The sequence below is a fragment of the Chiloscyllium punctatum genome, chromosome 13 (genome assembly GCF_047496795.1).
Source record: "Chiloscyllium punctatum isolate Juve2018m chromosome 13, sChiPun1.3, whole genome shotgun sequence".
Classification (NCBI taxonomy): Eukaryota; Metazoa; Chordata; class Chondrichthyes; order Orectolobiformes; family Hemiscylliidae; genus Chiloscyllium; species Chiloscyllium punctatum.
Genome location: NC_092751.1, coordinates 91,572,999 through 91,596,344, shown reverse-complemented (window position 1 = coordinate 91,596,344; position 23,346 = coordinate 91,572,999). Strand labels below are relative to the sequence as shown.

The 23,346-nt window shown below is 45.4% G+C and overlaps 2 protein-coding genes across 21 annotated transcripts in view; one reads left to right on the top strand and one right to left on the bottom strand.

Moving 5' to 3' along the window:
- Positions 1–23,346, bottom strand: part of rassf4a (Ras association domain family member 4a) — a 274,406-nt gene that overhangs the window by 194,665 nt on the left and 56,395 nt on the right. For 4 of the 18 annotated variants that reach the window (XM_072583215.1, XM_072583214.1, XM_072583229.1 and 1 more), the window contains exon 3: positions 14,223–14,319. The exons of 12 other annotated variants lie outside the window; for them this stretch is intronic. The gene's annotated coding sequence lies outside the window, so the exon portion shown is untranslated. Of the gene's footprint in view, positions 1–14,222; positions 14,344–23,346 lie in introns of all 18 variants that reach the window. 2 more of the 18 variants (XM_072583220.1, XM_072583219.1) reach the window with 1 other exon arrangement.
- The window catches only part of LOC140484647 (C-X-C motif chemokine 2-like), a 28,254-nt gene continuing 24,502 nt past the window's right edge, over positions 19,595–23,346 (top strand). Inside the window, exons 1-3 of one of the 3 annotated variants that reach the window (XM_072583211.1) lie at positions 19,595–19,709; positions 21,999–22,093; positions 22,227–22,350. In XM_072583211.1, the coding sequence (XP_072439312.1) occupies positions 22,021–22,093; positions 22,227–22,350 (197 nt within the window). In that variant the 5' untranslated portion in view covers positions 19,595–19,709; positions 21,999–22,020. Of the gene's footprint in view, positions 19,710–20,366; positions 20,497–21,967; positions 22,094–22,226; positions 22,351–23,346 lie in introns of those variants that run through there. The other 2 variants (XM_072583209.1, XM_072583210.1) reach the window with 2 other exon arrangements.

Below are 23,346 nucleotides of genomic sequence, written 5' to 3'. Positions count from 1 at the left end.
AGAAGGCATATGGTGTGTTGGCCTTTATTGTAGGGGGGATTGAGTTTCGGAGCTACGAGGTCATGCTTCATTGTACAAGACACTGGTAAGGCCGCACCTGGGGTATTGCGTACAGTTCTGGTCACTGCATTATAGGAAGGATGTGGAAGCTTTGGAAAGGATGCAGAGGAGATTTATTAGGACGTTGCCTGGTATGGATGGATGGTCTTACGAGGAAAGGCTGAGGGAACTGAGGCTGTTTTCACTGGAGAGGAGAAGGTTGAGAGGTGACTTAATAGAGACATATAAGATAATCAGAGGGTTAGATAGGGTGGACTTTTCCTCGGATGGTGAAGGCTAACACGAGGGGACATTGCTTTAAATTGAGGGGTGATGGATTTCGGATAGATACTGGAGTAGTCTTTAGTCGGAGTGGTAGGGGCGTGGAACGGCCTGCTTGCAACAATAGTAGACTCGCCGATGTTAAGGGCATTTAAATGGGCATTGGACATACATATGGGTAATAATGGAACAGTGTAGGTTAGATGGGCATCAGACTAATTTCACAGGTCGGCACAAAAGAGGGCCGAAGAGCCTGTACTGCGCTGTAACGTTTGATGTTCTATGTTCTACGCCCTCTGGGCAATTGGAGGTGGGTAATAACTGCTGGCTTAGCCAGCGACACCCACAGCCTGCGAATGAATAAAAACAAAGTTACATTTTGCAGGTGATTTTCAACCATTGTTAGTCAACAGCTGAATCAAACAATGCAAAAAGGACACAATTAAACAAGTCTTTTGCACTCAATGGCCCAGTCTGGCTGTGATCTCATGACAGCATTGTCTTGAACACGTTTTTCACTTGACACCGCAAACCACAGATGGTTGCTACACAATGAAACAATGATTTCACAAGTCAGTAGTGCATTAATCACAAGGATGTGCCCAAACATGTTCAACTGTAAGTAACTTGTTTCAAGTGATATACTGCTTGTGCTGATGAAGGGCTCTTGCTCAAAACATCGATTCTCCTGCTCCTCAGATGCTGTCTGACCCAGCACCCCACTCTCGACGCTGATCTCCAGCCCTTACTTTCTCCATCTTGGTAGTGTTCCTACCACTGGCCTTGAAGGTTAATCCCACCTGACCCAAACGTGTCTCAGATCATGACTGAAACTAGAAGAATAAGTTTTATCTAACAGTCCAAATTTATCATAAATCCCTGAACTTGAGGCATTTCAGCAAATTTATGAACAATTAAAAAGAATAATAATACATTTGTTTATACAGGTGATCAATGCAGAGAGAAAGTGAGGACTGCAGATGCTGGAGATCAGAGTCGAAATGTGTGGGGCTGGAAAAGCACAGCAGGTCAGGCAGCATCTGAGGAGCAGGAGAGTTGACATTTTGAGCATAAGCTCTTCATCATGGAATGGGGGGGGGGGTGCAAAGGGGCGGCACGGTGGCATACTGGTTAGCACTGGGTTCAATTCCTGACTCAGGCAACTGTCTGTGTGCAGTTTGCACATTCTCCGTGTGTCTGTGTGGGTTTCCTTCGGGTGCTCCGGTTTCCTCCCACAGTCCAAAGATGTACAGGTCAGGTGAATTGGCCATGATAAATTGCCCATAGTGTTACATGAAGGGGTAAATGTAGGGGAATGGCTCTGTGTGGGTTGCTCTTCGGAGGGTCAGTGCGGACTTGCTAGGCCGAAGGGCCTGTTTCCACACTAAGTAATCTAACCTAATAAATGGAAGTGGGTGACGCTGAGGTAAGGTAGGTGGGAATGTGATAGGCAGATGAAGTTAGGGGGTGATGGGGATAGATCAGAGTGGAGGGTGGAGCAGATAGGTGGGAAGGAAGATGGACAGGTCGGACAGTTCAGGAGGGCAGTGCCAAGTTGGAAGGTTGGATCTGGGATAAGGTGGGGGGAGGGGAGATGAGGAAACTGGTGAAATCAACATTGATCCCGTGTGGTTGGAGGGTCCCTAGGTGGAGGGTGAGGTGTTCTTTTTGACTGGGAGACCTCAGTAGGTCCGGATTGGGAACAGCACCTCCAACACCATCACACCGAGCACGGGGGCTGCCCAGGGCTGTGTCCTCAGCGCACTGCTGTTCACCTTGCTGACACACGACTGTGCAGCAATGCACAGCTCGAATCACATCATCAAGTTCACTGATGACACGACTGTAATGGGTCTCATCAGCAGGAACGACGAGTCAGCATACAGAGAGGAGGTGCAGCGGCTAATGGACTGGTGCAGAGCCAACAACCTGTCTCTGAACGTGAACAAGATGAAAGAGATAGTTGTTGACTTCAGGAGAGCACGGAGCGACCACTCTCTGCAGGACGTCGACAGCTCCTCCGTGGAGATCGTGAAGAGCACCAAATTTCTTGGTGTACACCTGGTGGAGAGTCTCACCTGGACCCTCAACACCAGCTCCATAAACAAGACAGCCCAGCAGCATCTTTACTTTCTGCGCAGGCTGAGAAAAGCTCACCTCCCATCCCCCCCCATCCTCACACCTCATTCTACAGAGGGTTCATTGAGAGTACCCTGAGCTGCTGCACCACTGCCTGGTTTGGGAATTACATTGTCTCAGATCATAAGACCCTACAGCAGATAGTGAGGACAGCTGAGAGGATCACTGGGGTCTCTCTTCCTTCCATTACAGACATTTACACCACATGCTGAATTTGGAAGGCTGAGACCATTGTGGAAGACCCCACACACCCCTCACTCAAACCGGAGCATACGGTCTCTCACAGCCAGACTGTGCAACAGTTTCTTCCCCCGAGCCATCAGGCTCCTTAACACAGTGTGATCGGACTCTGTCCCATCTGAAATTCTTTTGTGCTATTGCTAGAAAAATGTTTATTATTCATCATTCTATTACACAGTAACTCCTTATGCACTTTATACCATGTACAAGTGTGTAGTTTATGCTGTCCATGTAGCACCCTCAGTCCTGGAGGAACACTGTCTCATTTTTACTCATTTTGGTGGGCGGCACGGTTGCACAGTGGTTAGCACTGCTGCCTCACAGCGCCAGAGACCCGGGTTCAATTCCCGCCTCAGGCGATTGACTGTGTGGAGTTTGCACGTTCTCCCAGTGTCTGCGTGGGTTTCCTCCGGGTGCTCCGGTTTCCTCCCACAGTCCAAAGATGTGCAGGTCAGGTGAATTGGCCATGCTAAATTGCCCGTAGTGTTAGGTAAGGGGTAGATGTAGGGGTATGGGTGGGTTGCTCTTCGGCGGGGCGGTGTGGACTTGTTGGGCCGAAGGGCCTGTTTCCACACTGTAAGTAATCTAATCTAATCTACTGTATCAGTTGCATATGGTAGAAATGACAAATAAAAGCTACTCTACTCTATCCACCAGGCATTGGGTGGCTAGAGTTTGGTGGTGGAGGCGGCCCAGGATCAATACAGTCAATTGATGTCCTGGAGAATCATCTTTGAAAGCCTGCTCACCATTTATTTTTTCCTTACCCAATCTTTTCCTCTTACTTTTCAAAGATGTTGATTTGCTGCAGTTACACGTAACCCCAATTGTTGCCCATTGGTACATCATCTGAGTGACCCCTACAATGAAAGTCTTGACTGGAAAACTTGACTGGTTGTTTGGTCAAGTGGATATTATAAATGTGCACAAAACTGACAGCACAGGGAGCGCATCTTTTGTAAGTGTTACAAGATCGTGGTCAGAATGGGGAACAATGCCAATTCTGCTCACCTTAACCAGGGTGAAGAAGAGCAATGAAGCAATGACAAAATACTGCAGTAGGGATCATCTAATGCTGTGAGAGACAGACCTAGAGGAATTTGCAGGTTTGTATGACTAAGCAGATCAATTGCTAGCTTCACCTTAGTCATCAGAGAAACGTCATGATCCTTCACTCATAAGTTCCCATTCAAGCAGATGTGCTCATAACCTAGTTAGACCATCTTGTGAACTGATCTCCAAATCATAATACAGAATCAGAGGCACTAAGCTAAGGTTGGCATAGACTTACCAGGCCATTGAGCTGGTCTCTCATGTCAGACACACACACACAGACACACACACAAACGGTAGTAGTTTATCCTGCTTATCTCTCCACACTTCAGGCTCACTGCCTTTATTCCTGATGAAGGGCTTTTGCCCAAAACGTCGATTTCACTGCTCCTTGGATGCTGCCTGAACTGCTGTGCTCTTCCAGCACCACTAATCCAGTAGTTGGTTTTCAGCATCTGCAGTCACTGTTTTTACCTTGAGGATCAACATGCTCAGGCAAGGGGAGAGGTTTTAAAGCACAGTCCTTCAAGGTAACTTCAACCTTTGCAGGATTTGAACTTATGCTCTTGCCATCACCCTGAATCACAAACTGGCCATCCAGCCAACAAAGCTTACTGACTTCCTCATCAGAGGCATTGCAGAGTCAGAAAAGAAACAGTTACAAGGATGATGTCAGAACTGAGAAGCTTATACTGGTCAGGTGCCTTCATAGCCAGCGCTCTTCAATATCTCAAGGCATTCTCTACAGGGAACAACCACCTGCACTATCCATTCATGGAATTTGCCAAAGCACCAGCATCACATTGTCATCATAAGGCAACTTCGACTAACTTATAATATGGTTTAGTGCTTGATTACTGCACCTTAGCTCTCACTGACGTTGTAATGCTGTTGCCAGGCCACTTTAAGCACAGGGAGTGCAGCCCTCTCACATCTAAGCAGGGTTTATGTTGTGCGCTTTGCTTGTTTTCTTAGCACTCACTTAGCCTTCATTTACTTGGACACTCTGTCTTGCCTTCTATTCATTAAGCATTAATGCCTCATTCAGAACTTACAGGCTCACGATGGGCACACCTTACCCTGCAGCGTACACAGGAAGCTTATCACGTTTGCCAGCATTGAAAGGTCAAGAGGGTAAACATTTTGGAGTACAACACTGTGCTATGACAATGTCACATATACAACAAACACACTGTATGTGCTTCAACCCAATGGTAATGTCATAGAGTCATACATCATAGTAACAGGCCCTTTAGCCCACCATGTCTATGCCGACCATCAAACACCAAACAATGCTGATCCCATTTACTTGCACTTGGTCGGTAGCCTACTGTGCCCTGGCATTTTAAATATTCACTTAGATGCTTCTTCAGTGCTGTAAGAACACCTGACTCCATCCCCTTCTCAGGCTGCACGTTCCATATTTCTACTTCACCCTCAGTAAATTTTATTTTCTCAGACCTTCTCTAAACCACTTGCTCCTCACGTTAAATTTATGTCCTCTGTCTTAAACACGTCTGCCATGAAGAAAAGATTCTCATGGGATACCTTGTCCATGCCTCTCCTAATTTTGTAAACCTGGGTCAGATCTGCCCTCGGCCTCCTCTGCTCTGGGTAAAACAAACCCAGCCTATCCAGACTCTACTGATAACTCATCCCAAGCAGCATCCGCCTCCACACACTCTCCAGTGCAATCGCTTTCTTCTGATAGTGTGGCAACCAGAACTGCACATTGGTTAGGCCACACATGGAGTATCATGTTTATAAAAGTTTTCCAGCTTATGAAGGCAAACATGCTGTATGCCGTTTTCACCACCCTGTCTACCTGCGCTGACACCTTCAGGGATCGATGGACTTTATTCCTCAATACACTCTAGGTGTCTACCATTCACTGTGTATATCCTTATTTGGCCTCACAAAATACATCACCACACACTTACCAGGATTAAATTACACCTGCCATTATTCTGCTCAATATCTCAGCTTATCAATATCAGGCCATAGCCTGAGACCATACTCCTCACTATCAACACCACCAATTTTTGTGTCTTCTGCAAAATTACTAATTGCACCTTCTACATTCATATCCAAGTCAAAAAACAGCCAGGTTCCCAGTACTGTTTCCTGGTGCACACTGCCAGCCACCAGCTTTCAATTAGAAAAACAGCCCTCCCTCATCATCCCTTGCCTCCTATTTATAAGCCAATTAGGATCTAGTTTGCCTTGGATCCCATGGGCTATTATCTTTTGGACTAGCCTTCTGCGTGACACCTTACTAAAGCCCTTTCTGAATCCCATGTAATCACATCAATTGCACTAGCCTCATCAACGTATTTGGTCCGTCTTCAAAACACTCAACTAAGTTAGTCAGACAGGATAATTCATGATGACTATCCCTGATCAATCCTTGCCTTTCCAAGTTTTGGTTAATCCTGTTGTTCAAAACTGCTTCCAATAGTTTTCCAACCACTGATGTCTGCCTAGCCGTAATTACCTGGCCTATCCCTGCTGCCCTCTTTGAACAAACACACCACATTAACTATCCTCCCATCATCTCCACCTGTGACCAGCGAAGTATTAAAGCGTTCTGCCAGGGCTCCTGCAATCCCCTGCCTTGCTTCCTCTCAGACTGGGATACATCTCAACTGGCCCTTGGTACTTCTGCATCTTTATGCCTGCTTTGGTATTTAATAACTCCTTCTTATGAATCTTAATTCATTCTATAACCTCTCCATCCCAAGTGAGATGCCTGGCTACAATGTCTTTCTCCTCTGTGAATACAGATGAGAAGTATTCATTGAAGACTTCACACACATCCATGCACAGAGTACTCCTTTCATCTCTAATAGGTCCCGCCTTTCCCGATAATCCCCTTCCTCAAATATAGTTCTGAAATGCCTTGGGGGTTTTCCTTGATCCCACCTGCCAAGGTTGTTTTGTAGCCTCTCTTTGCCCTCTTAATTTCCTTTTTAAGCAACATCCTACATTTACTCTACTTTTGAAGGGTCTCCTCTGTTTTCCAGGTACTGTGTTGAACATCTATTTCCTTCTATTTCTTTATCGAATTTTAGATACCCCTTGACATCCAGGATTCTTTGGATTTGCTGCCCTTGCCCTTAGAGGAACACGTTGGCCCTGAATTCTCACTGTACTACTTTTAAAAGGTCATGTTATGGCTGTACAGGACATTGGTTAGGCCACTAGTGGAATGTTGCATGCAATTCTGATCTCCTTGCTATAGGAACGGCTTATGCCCGAAACGTCGATCCTCCTGCTCCTTGGATGTTGCCTGACCTGCTGTGCTTTTCCAGCAACACATTTTTCAGCTCTGACCTCCAGCATCTGCAGTCCTCACTTTCTCCTACTTTCAAAAGACCTCCACTTTCCAAATGTAGACTCACCTGCAAGTAGCTACTCCTCGTCCATGTTTAACAGACCCTGCCTAAAGATTTTGAATAGGCTTTCCCCCTATTTAAACAGTTAACTTCTGAACCATCCTAATCCCTTTCCATAATTTATGGAGTTATGGTCACTATCCCCAAAATACTCACCCACTGAAACTTCAACCATTTGACTGGCTTCATTACTTGGGGATTAAGTCTATCCCCTTGTAGGACTGTCTTCGTACTGGCACAAATCACTCTCCTTGATGCACTTTAACTAGTTAACACTGTCTAATCCTTTCACACTGAGGCGATCCCAGCTAAGGTTAGCAAAGTTGAAATCTCTTATAACTATAACCCTGTTTCTCTTTCACCTCTCTGTGATTTGCAGATGTACTTGCCTCCAAAGTGGAGTTGCAGGTAGATAGGATAGTGAAGGTGGCGTGTGGTATGCTTGTATTTATTGCTAAGTGCATGGAATATAGGAGTTGGGAGGTCATGTTACGGCTGTACGAGTGGAATGTTGCATGCAATTCTGAGCTCCTTGCTATAGGAAGGATGTTGTGAAACTTGAAAGGGTTCAGTAAAGATTTACAAGGATGTTGCCAGGGTTGGAGCTGTGGAGAGAGGTTAGATAGGCAGGAGCTGTTTTCCCTGGAGTGTCGGAGGCTGACGGGTGACCTCTATAAAGGCTTATAAAATCATGATGGGCATGGATCGTGGGGGAGTCCAAAACTAAAAGGCATAGATTCAGGGTGAGAGGGGAAAGATTTAATAGGGACCTAAGGGGCAACTTTTCCATGCAGAGGGTGGTGCGTGTATGGAATGAGCTGCCAAAAGAAGTGGTGGAGGCTGATACAATTACAGCATTTAAATGTCATCTGGATGGATAGATGAATAGGAAGAATTGGAGGGATATGGGCAAATGGAACTAGATGAATTTAGGATATTTGTTCGGCCCAGATGAGTTGGATCGAAGGGTCTGTTTCTGTACTATACATCTCTATGACTTTATGTCTGCCCCTCTGAAAGGTTGGGAGGCCTGTAGCAACCCCAGAAAGTTAATCACCCCTTTTTTAAAATTTTTACCCAGATGGTCTTATTTGAAGACACTTCTAGGATGTCCTCCCTCAATACTGCACTGACGTGTTTCCTTTAACAATAATGCAATGCTCTCACCTCTCTTATTTAGCCCTCTATCACGCCTGAAACGTCTATACCTGGAATGCTGAGTTTCCTGTCCAGTCCTTCCTTCAACCTTGTCTTACAGATTGCAACAATAACATATTCTGATTTCATCTGCCTTACCAGTCAGGCTCCTTGCATTAAAATAGATAAAATATGGCATTCTGGACCTCTCATGTGCCTTATTCTACCCATGGCCTCTCTGCCTATTGGACTGTCCTAGCATTCCTTCTCTATATGATTGGTCATTGCTACCAACTTTACATTTACTCAGTGTCCCATCCCCTATGTCTTTAGTGGTCCTTGGTTACCGTCACATTAATCAAGGGCTCCATCCAAACACAGTCTGGGGGTTGGCCACAGTCAGTCAGGTTTTTGGTCTCACCTGGGTCTTGGGCCATGGTCAGTGTGCAAAGGGCCGACCCATCTGGTTGGAGAGGTGGTGGGTGAGGATGAAATGCAGAAGGAAGTTTAACAGTTTGAGGACGTGAAGAAAGAGGTCAGTTGAACAAAGATGTTACATGTAATCATGAGAAAAGTGGACCGTGAACTTTGGTGGAAGATGGTTGCAGTAGCAGAATTCGAGTGAGAGTGAGGTAGTACATACAAGCCTTGCAGAGTGCAGAAGGTCAGATCATTAACCATCATAGAATCATGGAATCCCTACAGTGGGGAAACAGGCCACTTGGCCCGACAAATCTACACTGACACTCCAAAAGGTAACCCGTGCAGACCCATTCCCCTACACTATTACTCGACATTTATCCCTAACTTACACATCCCTGAATTTAGCATGGCCAATTCATCTACTCTGCACATATCTGGACAGTGGGAGGAAACCAGAGCACCCAGAGGAAACAGGGAGAATGTGCAAACTCCACACAGACAGTCACCTGAGGCTGGAATCAAACCTGGGTCCCTGGTGCTGTGAGGTAGCAGTGCCACCATACTGCCCTTGTAGCACTATCTTGCAGCATTGCTGTGCATCCTCGAGACCATGGACACTGCATTGACCCGATAGCTACTTCAGACCAGTCTGCTGCTCTGGTCATCTCTACTGGGGAAAGAGGATGGTTCCTTCACCATGTCCACAAAGACCTCCAGATCCTAGTCTGTAATGTGAGTGACAACTTGCCTCTGAGGGCCACTTCAAGTCCTATTCCACACCAACAGATTAAAGATCAGATCCTAGCTTGCAGAATTCAAACATTGAAGTACTTTTTTTAAAACGGTGGCTCTTGTGGTGCGAACACTGCAAACCCCAGGCAATGGTGAGCACCTCCACTTCTGCCGAGTGTAAAATTAGACAAGGGGAGGTTGGGTGTGCAGTTAGTGAAGTAAGAAAAGTTGCCAAGACCAACCGAGGGTGATCCTGCATGGAATTCCCCAAAGCTGACTCTTGGTCTGAACACGGGAAGATTGAGCCCATTGAAATCACATGATGGTGACATATTGGAGTAGATTGAGCATGATTAGAATTCCTAGTGTAATACCCTGTGGCTAAGTTCCTGTTTTTTTTCCTGCAATGGACTATGTGATTATTTTCCATTGAAATGATTCATAAACTGATGATCTACACAAGACACCTGCACTCTAATAAATAAGACAGATTATAGGTGACTAATCCAGTCATCCTAACTTGGCCAAGGTATTATTGAATAATTCTTTGTGTCAAATCAATTTGGCAATTATTTTTCATTCAAATATGTAGTACACAACCATATAACTCTCAAAACATGTTGTTACGTTACCTCACGTGAAATAATTCTGATGAAAATGAGTCTTGGCTCAAAACCCTCCCTAAATTTCCTCAGGGTGTGGGAACTATGGGTATACATCAACAGAACGGGAAAAACGTCAGAGGCTGAAACTATCATGTTTTATACCCAATAAAGGACTTTCCCTAGTCTGCATCGTAAATACCCCAATTCTAACAGGCTGAGAGTGGGCGGTAAATGGGAGGATAATCTTGAGGATTTTCGGGGCTCCGAGGTTTTTTTAAAATCATGACATTATTATTTTGAGCAGTAAACTTTTTTTTTTGATGACTAAAAATGGCAATTGGAGTTTTTTTTTGGAGTCGGATTAGACTTGGACAAAGCCAGGAAGCTCAAGCACCCCACAAACTGGGTCCAGCCTTCCAGGTTAATGACCTCGGTAATTTCTCTTTATTACTCTGGTAAAGAGGAAACTTGATCTGATGATTGCCTTAGGTTATCCCATCTAATAAGACTCATTAATCTGGTTTATAACTGAGCCATTAATTATTGTATGAGTAACCCATTGCAGTTAAGGGGAGCCAAGCAAATTATCTAGTGGGAAAGCATGAAAGACCAAGCTGGGAAGAAATCCCTATGAGGTTATCAATCATTACATATGAATCTAAGACTACTACTAACATAATTCATGGTTTCCATGTGTTAAACTCGATGGGCCAAATGCTTTAGTCTTGGTGTTATAGCATGAAAAAAGGCTCTTCAATCTATTTGTCCATGCCAGTCATCAAGCACTAATTTATCCTCATTAATCTATCACTTAGTTTATTGTCTTATATACTATGGTGTTTCAAATGATCATCCAAATTGAAATAACTCCACAGAAGCTGACATCCTTTCACCAAGTCACCCACTAATTACACGTGAGGAGACTCTTTGACACTGATCCAGCCCCCTCAGAACTAACTCTCAGGGAGAACAGGGTATCTGACACTCCTGTTCCTTTTTAAAATTTTATTAAACAACACAGTTTACAAAACAATTAACATTAACAGCTGTACACAGAGAAACAACATTGTACAAGGGAGAGGAATGGCAAAGCCAGGCCCCGAAGCTACTTGGATGCTGCCTGAACTGCTGTGCTCTTCCAGCACCACTAATCCAGAACCTAAACCCTATCATTCAACCAGTTTTCACGGAAATGAGGAGAAACCTCAAACCCCACTTTCAGTCATCACAAAACAATAGCAAATACATAAGACAGTCCAATTAAGTAAAAAGAAGTGCATAGAATACAGACACACCAGCAAGCCTCCAGTTCCCTCCCACCTTTCGGCCACTCAAAGGCAACCTGCCCCTACCTCCCTTCTGGCTCTCGGCCCTCCCTGACACACTTTCTGGCCACCTCATGGACAGCCAGTCCTGATTCCCCAACTGTCCCAGGATGAGCAGTCAGGACGGCCTACCCACCTTCTGGCTTCCCTCACCGCCCCTCACACCTTCTGGCCACCTCTAGGCCATCCCGCCCCGGTACCTGCCCAGGGTGACAGTGCTGAGGATGGCGTACCCGCCTTCTGGCTCTTGGTCTGCCCCTACATACCATCTGGCACTCATCCACACTGATGCGCCATCCGGCTTGTGGACTGCCCTGACACACCTTCCGACCACCTCTAGGACAGCCCGTCTCCTTCCTTGGAACAACAGGGCACAGGGCAGCCTTCAAACCTTCTGGATCTCAGCCTGCCCCTATGCACCTTCTGGCTCTCGGCTGTTCTGACACACCTTTCGGCCACCTCTAGGACAGTGATTACCCCTGGGGTAATCTTGATTACCCCTTCTCAGGACGACAGCGTTCAGAACGGCCTACCCATCCTCCAGCTCTTGGGGTGACTGGCATCCAGCTGGCCTGCCCACCTTCTGGCTTTTAGGGCAGCCTACCCACCTTCCAGTGCACAGGATGACCTTCCCACCCTCCAGCTCTTGGGGTGACAGTGTTCAGGACGACCTGTGAGCCTCCAGTTCACAGTGAGGCCTACCAGACCCAGGGACACACAAGCCAGCGCAGATAATAACCCCAACAAGACAGAGTCAATTCCCAACAAACAGAGTCCTTTCTGGTGCATGGAGTCCATTACCATAAACAGTTCTCTTCAAAATGCAGAGTCCATTCCCAGAATGCATTGTCAGAAATAGTCCACAACCAAAGGCAGAGTCCACACCTGAAGGCAGCAAATATACAGCCCATAGCGCACACGCTGGAGTTCAGTCTCCATAGAGGCTTAGTTTACCCTACAGAAAACCAGGCCCACTCACAGGAACACAGTACATTGTGAAGGTGCAGTTGACTGGCAGGGGTTTGGTCCACTCCTGAAGGCAGAACCCACTCCTGAAGGCAGAGTCCATTTCCCAAACTCAAGGACACAGCAAATGCTCACCTCCTAGCACACACATGGGTGTTCAGTCTGTACAGAGGCCTTGTCCACTGACAAGGGCCAGGCCGACCCCCAGGAGCAACTCATCTGGAAAGATGTATTTTCTCATCGGGGGCTCAGTCCAAACATCAAAAAAAGTGAAAACATGTAAATAAAAACAAAGAAAACTAGAGCGCAAGAGCTAAGCCCTGCCACAAAAATCAACACAGTCCTTTTCTCAAAGTAAAACAGAAAAGAGTGATACACAGGCTGTAACCAGCCAATGAAACAACAGTTCCCGTAAGAGAACTGAGTTACACCTGAAACACATTTACTGTGTAAATTAGCCATTTGAGAAATCAGTCCTCAATTTAAATTAAGATATGCCAGTTAACAAACTGGCTGTGTTGATCGGCCAGTTTAGAAATCCGGTTCCCCAAAGAAATCACAAACCAACAGCAACAGTACACACTGGATGTGGCCCAGCCAGCTCAGAGTCAGTCCCCTGACACAAATGGAGAGACCTTGACACTGATCCAGCTCCCTCAGAATCAGCTCTCAGGGTGTCTGACACTCCTCTTCCTATCTGTCAACCAGGGCTCCCTGATTGGACCAGATTAACAGCCCCAATCAGGGAACTCATATTCTATGAGGTCCATCTGGCTGACCTCATTACAATCATGACACAAATATGTCATCAATGTGAAAGATCACAGGTTCTAGTCCAACAGGTTTATTTGGAAGCATTAGCTTTTGGAGCGCGATTTCTTCAATATTGTGATGATTCCTGCCTCAACCATCCTTTCAGGCAGTAACTTCCAGTATTCTAACACACTCTGGGTTAAAAATATTCTCCTTCAATCCCCTCTAAACCTCTTGCCCTTTACTATAAATTTGTGTCCCCTAGCAACTGAGCCCTCTATTAAGGGGAAACGTTTAATCCTATTATTCCCCCTCCTATGTCTTATGATCTTAAGGATTTAATGAGAGACTGCTATTCTTATTGTCCTGCCATATTTGGAACTTCACTATAGAAATGCTCAACAGACCGTCATCAGTTTGTAACATATATACTACTGTACTCTGTCTTGTGGTTGATTCAGTGTCTGCTGAATTACTGATATTTAAAAAGTGCTAGCATTACTTATAACACATGGCATGTCAATGTGGAGAGAGACAGTGAGAGCGTGCACGAGAGAGAGAGAGAGAGAGAGAGAGAGAGAGAGAGAGAGAGAGAGAGAGAGAGAGAGAGAGAGAGATGGAGAGAACGATGTTAGTGGGACAGGCTACGATCACAGCTCCTGGTCACAGGAATGGTACAATGTGAGCTTGTGTCAAGAATGTACAACAGGTCAGGCAGCACCCAAGGAGCAGCAGAATTCATGTTTTGGGCCAGAGCCCTTCATCAGCCCTTCCTGATGAATGCCAATTCTCCTGCTCCTCAGAAGCTGCCTGACCTGCTGTGCTTTTCCAGCACCACACTCTCAACTCTGATCTCCAGTACCTGCAGTCTTCACTTTCTCCAAGGTGAGGTTTGTGGCTCTTCAGGAGCAGCGTTCTGCTGGAAACAGGTCCCAGATGAAACTCCAGTCATGAGGCTATGGTTCGAGAGTCAGGTACATGCCAGTGATAAGACAATGCTACCCCCACGAGTTCTTTGACTCCTTTTCTCATGCCCATTCTTGGTTAGACATACCACAGCAGTTACGCCAGGAACCATTCAAAAGGATGGAAGTAAACTTGTTAAAGGTTAGCGCAAAGACTACTGGCCTTACCTTGGGAGGTGTTGCGAATTTCTTCTTCATTTTTAGGTCAAGCCAGCCATCTGCTCTATTCCATGTTGTTGGTCAATATTCTAGTTGCAGACAATTACTGAAACGGAATCAGAATCCCTGTCTGAAAAATGTTGCAAGGGGAACTAGATTAAATTAACCAACACCAGAGGAGAGACATTCATCCCAACAAGACCTATTTCCATTGGGACTTACATACCCGGACACACTTTCAGTTATGAAGCCCCAAGGGAAATGGAGCTTACTTCTGCAGTAAATGACATTCTGACATACAATACCACAATGGCAATGCTTGACTATTTGTTAAGATGTATCACTATGATCCTCTATGACTTTTTTATTCATGGTATGTGGGTGTTGCTGGCTACCCCATCTGGTGGCAGTGCTCTGGAGACAGACTGTGGTAGGGCAGTGATCAGCACTTCAGCCATGGCAAGGCCCCCATCTCTATGTGTCAGAGTGCAGCAAGAGATAGAGGCTTCCTTACGAAGGTTTCTCACACCCGCTTCCCCCCCACCCCCCGTTCCCCCGCAACTCCACCCAACAGCAGTAGCCCTGCTGCAAAGACTAATCCATTTTCAGAAGTTGGAATGATGGATGCCTTATAATGGAGGGTCCTCTCTCCGACCCACCATGGCCCACAGATGGCTACAGCTTTGTATCAAGATTTCCGATTGACTCTCTAGCTTCCCGAATTTGCCTACCATCTTTAATTGTACAGGAGACCCACCTTCTTGTCATTAATTAGCTGCGCAAGCAAGATCTCGATGAACACAGTGCCGGCTCCTTGTCCACATTTCAGGGACGGGATGTTTGGGTTCGGGATGTTACCCTGATGCTCAAAGGACAGGTCCAGTACTCAATCTCCAAGGACTGAAGGAAAAGTTCTCAGTGCTCAGCTCAGTCTTTGCTCATGGGATTAATCATTCACCAAAAACCACATCAAACGGCTAGAAGCACAGAAGCTGGAAGAATTGCAAGGCTTTTAAACTAAATATTAGATAAACAGCAGCTGTTCTTTATTCGTTCTGGCTGAACTTGTTTATGTGGCAATATTCAGTACATAGGAAATTCTTCTCTTCAGCTAGTCAGATTAATTGGCATTTCTCCCCTCAGCTGCCTTTTGCTCACAGAGTCTCGACAGTGTGGAAAGAGGCCCATTGAGTCCACACCAACTCTACAAAAAGCCCCCACCCAGCCACTCCTCCCTATGCTACATTTCCCATGGCCAATCCACCTAGGCTGCATACCTTTGGATTGTGAGAGGAAACTGCAGCACCCACAGGGTGTAATGTGCAAACAGACGGTCACCTGAAGCTGGAATCGAACCCAGGTCCCTGACACTGTGAGACCGCAGTGCTAACCACTGAGCCACTGTGCTGCCCAAGCCATTGTGCTTTCTCAACTAGAAGTCTCCAGCAAGCAGGCCACTCTCTAATTCTTATCTAATTTCTTATACTTGCTTCTGTGGCTCAGTTCCTTTGTCCTCTTTTTCCGATTAACTTCTTTGTTCATAAGAAATGGGTAACCACAGACATTTCCACCGTCTCTGCACACTGGCATTTATTGACTCATTTTTCAATATCATCACAAAATTCTGAGGAAAATGGAATAAGAAAATTTGTGCAATACAATGCATAACATGGATACAGTAGAATTATCTCAGATTACAACAGGATCTGGACCAGATGGACCAATGGGCTGAGAAGTGGCAGATGGAGTTTAATTCAGATAAATACGAGGTGCTGCATTTTGGGAAAGCAAATCTTAGCAGGACTTATACACTTAATGGTAAGGTCCAAGGGAGTGTTGCTGAACAAAGAGACCTTGGAGTGCAGGTTCATAACTCCATGAAAGTGGAGTCGCAGGTAGATAGGATAGTGAAGAAGGCGTTTGGTATGCTTTCTTTTATTGGTCAGAGTGTTGAGTACTGGAGTTGGGAGGTCATGTTGCGGCTGTACAGGACATTGGTTAGGCCACTCTTGGAATATTGCGTGCAATTCTGGTCTCCTTCCTATTGGAAAGATGTTGTGAAACTTGAAAGGGTTCAGAAAAGATTTACAACGATGTTGCCAGGGTTGGAGGATCTTAGCTACAGGGAGAGGCTGAACAGGCTGGGGCTGTTTTCCCTGGAGCATCGGAGGCTGAGTGGTGACCTTGTAGAGGTTTACAAAATTATGAGGGGCATAGATAGGATAAATAGGCAAAGTCTTTTCCCTGGGGTCGGGGAGTCTAGAACTAGAGGGCATAGGTTTAGGGTGAGAGGGGAAAGATATAAAAGAGACCTATGGGGCAATTTTTTCATGCAGAGGGTGGTATGTGTATGGAATGAGCTGCCAGAGGATGTGGTGGAGGCTGGTACAACTGCAACATTTAAGAGGCATCTGGATGGGTATATGAATAGGAAGGGTTTGGAGGGATATGAGCCAGGTGCTGGCAGGTGGGACTAGATTGGGTTGGGATATCTGGTCGGCCTGGACGGGTTGGACTGAAGGGTTATTTTCCATGCTGTACATCTCTATGACTCTATGTTAATTTGGGGTGGCACGGTGGCTCAGTGGCTAGCACTGCTGCCTCACAGCACCAGGGACCCAGGTTTGATTCCAGCCTGGGGTATCTGTCTGTGTGGAGTGTGCACATTCTCCCTGTTACTAAGTGCGTTTCCTCCGGGTGCTCCGGTTTCCTCCCACAGTCCAAAGATGTGCAGGTCAGCTGAATTGACCATGCTAAATTGCCCGTAGTGTTGGGTGCATTAGTTAGCAGGAAATGGGTCTAGGTGGGTTACTCTTTGGAGGGTCGGTGTGGAATTGTTGGGCTGAAGGGCCTGTCCCCACACTGCAGGGAATCTAATCTAACCATTCTCGACCGAAAGGACATAGGGGCTGCGACAAATCTGAATGATTTGAACCCAAACAAGACAACCAGAACATAGCAAAAATCTGAAACCTTCAGAAAAGGTTCTCATTCTGGATCCTCCACTCCCCACTCGCAGCCATGCACTGCCACCTAATCTACCTTGATTCCTGATGAAGGGCTTATGCCTGAAACATTGATTCTCCTGCTCCTTGGCTGCTGCCTGACCTGCTGTGCTTTTCCAGCGCCACACTCTCGACTCTAAAAGATATGAGGCAATGCTTTATGGGATGCTTCACCCAGAGAAAAGGCCACTTGAACCATCAAGTCCAATCAAGATCTTCTCCATATGGGCCAAGGAATCCTAGCTTCCTAACAGTGCAGAAAGAAGCCATTTGGCCCATCAAGTCCACAATGAGTCTCTGAAGAGCTTCCACCCAGACCAAAGCCTCTATCCCCATCTCCATAACCCCACATTTTGCCATGGTTAAACCTCCTCGGCTACACTATAGGCGGTTTAGAATGGCCCACTCATTTAGCCTGCATATTTTTGGACTGTGGAGAAAGTGAGGACTGCAGATGCTGGAGATCAGAGTCGAGATTAGAGTGGTGCTGGAAAAAACACAGCAGGTCAGGCAGCATCCGAGGAGCAGGAGAATCGATGTTTCGGGCATAAGCCCTTTATCAGGAATCATTATGCCCAAAATGTTGATTGTCCTGGTCTTTGGATGCTGCCTGACCTGCTGTGCTTTTCCAGCACCACACTCTCATCTTTGGACTGTGGAAGGAAACCCACACAGACATGTGGAGACCCTGCAAGCTCCATGCAGGCAGTCACCTGGGGCTGGAATTGCATCCAGGTCCCTGGTGCTGTGAGGCAGCAGTGCTAACCACTGAACCCACTGTGCCACCTTATTCTTAATTTTTATTTAACCATTTGCCATTATTCATCCCTGCTGCACCTGAACGCTTACTTTCAGCGACACCCAGGTTTCATTACCCATCTACCTTTCCCAATTTATTGCCATTCAAATAATAACCTCCTGTTTTTCCAACCAAACTAGATAACCTCACATATAGTATTTCAGCTGCGTTTAGTGCTCTCATCTTTGTTTGTGCATCTGTTAATACAGTGTTCTGGAACTGTTTCAATAATGTCATGAGTCAGCCTCTAGCAGTTTGACAAACTTGCATGTGAGCTCGCCAAGGCTCTTGAGGAGCAGGGTTCAATCCTGTCCACTCCACCACCCAGAAGGAAATGTACAGCAGATACATGGGGACAGCACCACCTGCAAGTGCCCCCTCTAATCCCCTACACCCTCCTGACTTGGGACTATAACACCATTAATTCACTGGCATGGAGTCAAAATCCTGGTGCTCCCTCCCTAACACCCCTCTGTCATAAAGGCTGCAGCATTTCTCACTCACCAGCAACCTCTCGAGAGCAGTTAGGGCTCGGCAGTAAATATGATGCCTGCATCCAGTGAATTCATAAATAATAAAGTGATTTAATGCCTTGAGGCCTCGCCTTTGATTGTGTGTTTTGGTCAAGAAATCAATAATACACTTCAAATTAATACATTCAAGAAATTCAAAGTACCCCATTTTAAATCGAAAATGTAGTTGAAGGGGCTTCTACTGACATTGCACGATAAAATCCATATTGTAATGACATGGGATTTGATTTAATTAGATGGTGCTAAATAGCAGCACCCAACGCAACACATCATTGATATAGGCCATTGTCTTCAATCCTTCTCTGTATCAATCAGCTCAATTTCCTAACCACACCAACGATGAAACTGTATTGTGCATTTCCAGGTAGGCCAGCACATGTCAGTCAGAGCAAGGCCAAACTTCCAGTTTTAACAGAGGATGGGGACGAGTTCATAAAGGACCTGGTTCGAGGGGTGTGCAAGTTTTTTAAGAATGCGCCTGCATGCCTCCGTTTCTAATCTGGGTTTAGCCTGCTTTTCATGGGGTTTGGGAACACCGGCTGCAAGTTCTCCATCTGCTGGCAGACTCCACAATAGAATCTTCCAGGTCTTGTGGCATACAATGGGTGGCACCCATGTCTATCAGAGCCAGAAACACCAGATGCCAGCCTTGCCCCAGGAAAGATAAGTTCACACGTACTTGAACAGGTTGATTTTTACCCTGCAAGAGGCCGGGCATGGGAGAGATTCCTGGCCAGCGATGGTGCTATGAAGAAATTCGAGCCTCTACCACCACTGTCCATAGGACCAGGCTACAACACCCATTGGAAAAATGCACAGGTCGCTACTGCTTCCACACATCATTGGTCAGTTTTGTCTGACCAAGTCTCCGCAGCAACTGATCACCACAACAAGTCTCTCCCCTGCCCTCCCCACTCCCCCCACTCCCCCCCCCCCCCCCCACTCCAAGGAGTCTATCAAATTGAGTACCAAGGCAGGAAGCCTGGTGGATATAAAACAACTTTGGCAAGGAAGGAAGTCTGGTTGTCGGGATTTCCATCACAACTCCTCCAAAAGCTCGGAAGAACATCCCGTCGAGATCATGGCCCAAGTGCCTGAAGGTTGAGGTCATGAACTGAAATCGAAACAGTCCAGGAAGAATCAACAAGGTTTTCACAAGGTAAAATCGGGCAGCTCTTGGCAAGTTAATCTTCCATGTCCTTTACACGTCTGTTTACAGATTCGTGTTATTCTAATGCCTTTTGTTGCCTCCGTCTTTCAAAAAACACTACTGCTTTCCGTCTTTACCTCACACTGAATACATATTTTATCTTTTCCTCCCAATAAATTTTTGAGTGTCAGGAACACAAGTTGGGCAAAATGCAAGTTTTGCCAGAGGATTTATTGTCAATGTATTATTTATTTATCTCCTTAAAGAAATGACTGCATATTTGCAACATTGCCATTTTAAACATTCTTTAATTTATGTGAGCATTGAAGAGTTTTATAAACACTTCCAGAAACTTCAGCAAATCTCGGTAAAAGCAACCAGCTGAACTCTCAACAGTTTATTTAGCTCCAAGTCTGGGATTGTATTGGGGAATTCCATAAAATTCACAAAGGAGCTGGGCACTGTTCCCAAAGGAGTTTCCAAAATTCCAGGTCTCAGTCAATGCTACAGCTATAATGGGGAATTTCGCAACCATTTAATGGAGACAGAGAAAGTGAAAATTTACAGACTGTTGTCAGAGTTGATCAATTTATGCCTCTAGAATGAAATCTGACACTTTGCCAATCTGTAGATGAGCTGATTTTAAGGAAATCACGTGATTATCCTCCCAACATGTTCAACTATCGCACAACACACAGAGTTCAGTGTCAAGCTTGCTCTGTGCTTTCCTGTTAAGTTTTGCGCCTGGAGACCAGAGGCACAGGAGTGCAGTTCTCAATCTTGTGTCTTCAGAAAGGTTAGCTCTTATTATTTTAATGTGTAAAACTGTGACTGTCAAGCAGGACATAAATGCTATGATCTGTTTTTGCATTTGACAGGCTGTTTTCTTGGCAAAGCTAAAGTTTCGGGCAGAGCATTTGCATTACTTCTACAAATCAGTATCCAGTGTTGTCTGACCAAGTCGCTTATTTATAAGAAACTGCTACAATCTTTTTGTTTTGTGCAACAATCAAATGAATCACTTACTGTTCATTTGGAGCTATCTGAAGGTGCAACAGGACCACTGCTGATTTATGTAAAAGTGAAATGTACAGTGCATTAATTGTTCATATCATTGAATCAGTCTCATATGTAGCGACTCTTGAAGCTGTCATAGAATTAGCAATCTTACAAGCATACGGTATCATTTTTGTATGATGAACTGAAGGATTTCTTTCCATCCAACTTAGATGAAATACAATCTTTGTTTTATTGATCCCTTCATAACTTTAGCCCTGACTTGAATACTTCTACAATTTCTCTCCCACCTTTCCCCCAAGTTCATCACCTTTGCAAGATTGACCACCACTCAATTTAACCCACATTCAATTTTCCTCACAATCATGTCATGAGTATGCGATAGGTAGATGAAGGTGGGGGAGAAGGTGATAGATCAGAAAGAAGGGTGGAGGCGGATAGATGGGAAAGTCGATGGACAGGTCAACAGGGCAGTGTTTAGATTAGAGTGGTGCTGGAAAAGTGCATCAGAGGAGCAGGAAAATCAACGTTTCGGGCAAAAGCCCTTCGTCAGGTCAAGAGGGCAGTGCCAAGTTGGAGGCTTGGGACTGGGATAATGTGGGGGGAGAGGAAATGAGGAAACTGGTACCCCTCCCATTTATCTCTCAGCCTCTCTTGGCCCACAAGCCTCATTCTGGATGAAGTGCTGATGCCCAAAACATTGATTCTCCTGCTGCTTGGATGCTGCCTGACCGGCTGTTTTTCCAGCGCTGCACTCTCAACTTTGGTCAATAGAAGCCATCCTGTTCAAGTCAAAGCAGAAACATGCCTTACACACCAAACATACTGCATTCCTTCCTACTTGTTAGTCTGAGTTACCTGGCCAAGCTTCCGCGACCTCCAAAAACTTTAGATTTAAACTGATGTTTTTTTCTTAAAGAATTAATTCATGGGATGTGGGCATCGCTGACTAGCCAACATTTATTGCCCCTTCCTTATCACCCTGAGGGCAGTTAAGAGTCACCCATATTAGTTTGGGTCTGAGTGACATCTCGGCCAGACCAAGTAAGGACGCTGAACATAAATCATTAAGTCCATGAGCTAAAGAACTCACTTTCCTGGAACCTTCATCTTGCCTATTCCTTCTTCCCTTACAGGAGACTCCCCAAAAATCAACATTCTTAAGCAATTTATCTATCATTTCTTGCACACTCACAGTAGGGTCACTCGTACTGCCATTAATCTACTTGGAATTTTTGTGTTATTTAAAGGCGTGTTCAAATCGACACTTTTTTGCTTCAGCCAGCCAAATACGTGCAACACAATGAATCTTCGACTTCAGACTGCAGCTCAGATTACTGTACTTTTCCTACTTCAACTTTGCTTTCAGAATGAAGGTGAGCATTGAAATTTGAACTGGTGATTTATTGTTAACTTCATTGAACTCATTGCTTTACGCCATTTTAACTTTGGATTTTTACTGTAACCTGACCAGACTTCTTTCCTTCTCAATTCTTTTGCCTCACCTAGTCGAGACAGCAACATTACCGCTGAGATGCCAGTGCGTTCGTTCAATTAATGGCCTGAACCCGAAAATGATCAAGAACTTTGACATATTTCCAAAAACAGCTCACTGCAGCAAGATTGAAATCATGTAAGTAGTGCATGTCTTGGCATTAGTTTGCAAACAATGATTATGTCAAACAAGAACAAACAGACTACTTTTCCCCTCCCTTACTCGGGCGATTTCCGGAGTATTGATTTATTGCAGTGCTCAAAGGCCATTCTAGTTGAGACCGATCCTTTCCTCACCTGATACGTAAAGGTGTAGGCTGAAAGGAGTGCTTGCCAAAAATTGAATGGGAACGGTAGCCCTCACAAAAACCAAAGATGTCCATTCAAATTCACAGAGGGTGATGCGTGTATGGAATTAACTGACAGAGGAAGTGGTGGAGGCTGATACAATTACAACATTTAAAAGGCATCTGGATGGGTACATAAATGTGCATGCAATTCTGGTCTCCTTCCTATCAGACAGATGTTGTGAAACTTGAAAGGGTTCAGAAAAGATTTACAAGGATGTTGCCAGGGTTGGAGGATTTGAGCTATAGGGAGAGGCTGAACAGGCTGGAGCTGTTTTCCTTGGAGCATCGGAGGCTAAGGGGTGACCTTATAGAGGTTTATAAAATTATATGGGGCATAGATAGGATAAATAGACAAAGTCTTTTCCCCGGAGTCAAGGAGTCTAGAACTAGAGGGCATAGGTTTAGGCTGAGAGGGAAAGGATATAAAAGAGACCTAAGGGGTAACTTTTTCACGCAGAGGGTGATACATGTGTGGAATGAGCTGCCAGATGAAGTGGTGGAGGTTGGTACAATTGCAACATTTAAGAGGTATCTGGATGGGTATATGAATAGGAAGGGTTTAGAGGGATATGGGCCAGGTGCTGGCAGGTGGGACTAGATTGGGTTGGAATGTCTGGTCGGCATGGATGGGTTGGACCGACGGGTCTGTTTCCATGCTGTACATCTCTATGACTCTATGAATAGGAAGGGTTTACAGGGATATAGGCCAAGTGCTGGCAAATGGAACTAGATTAATTTAGAATATCTGGTTGTTATGGGACAAGTACCTTGCCCATAGCCCGTTT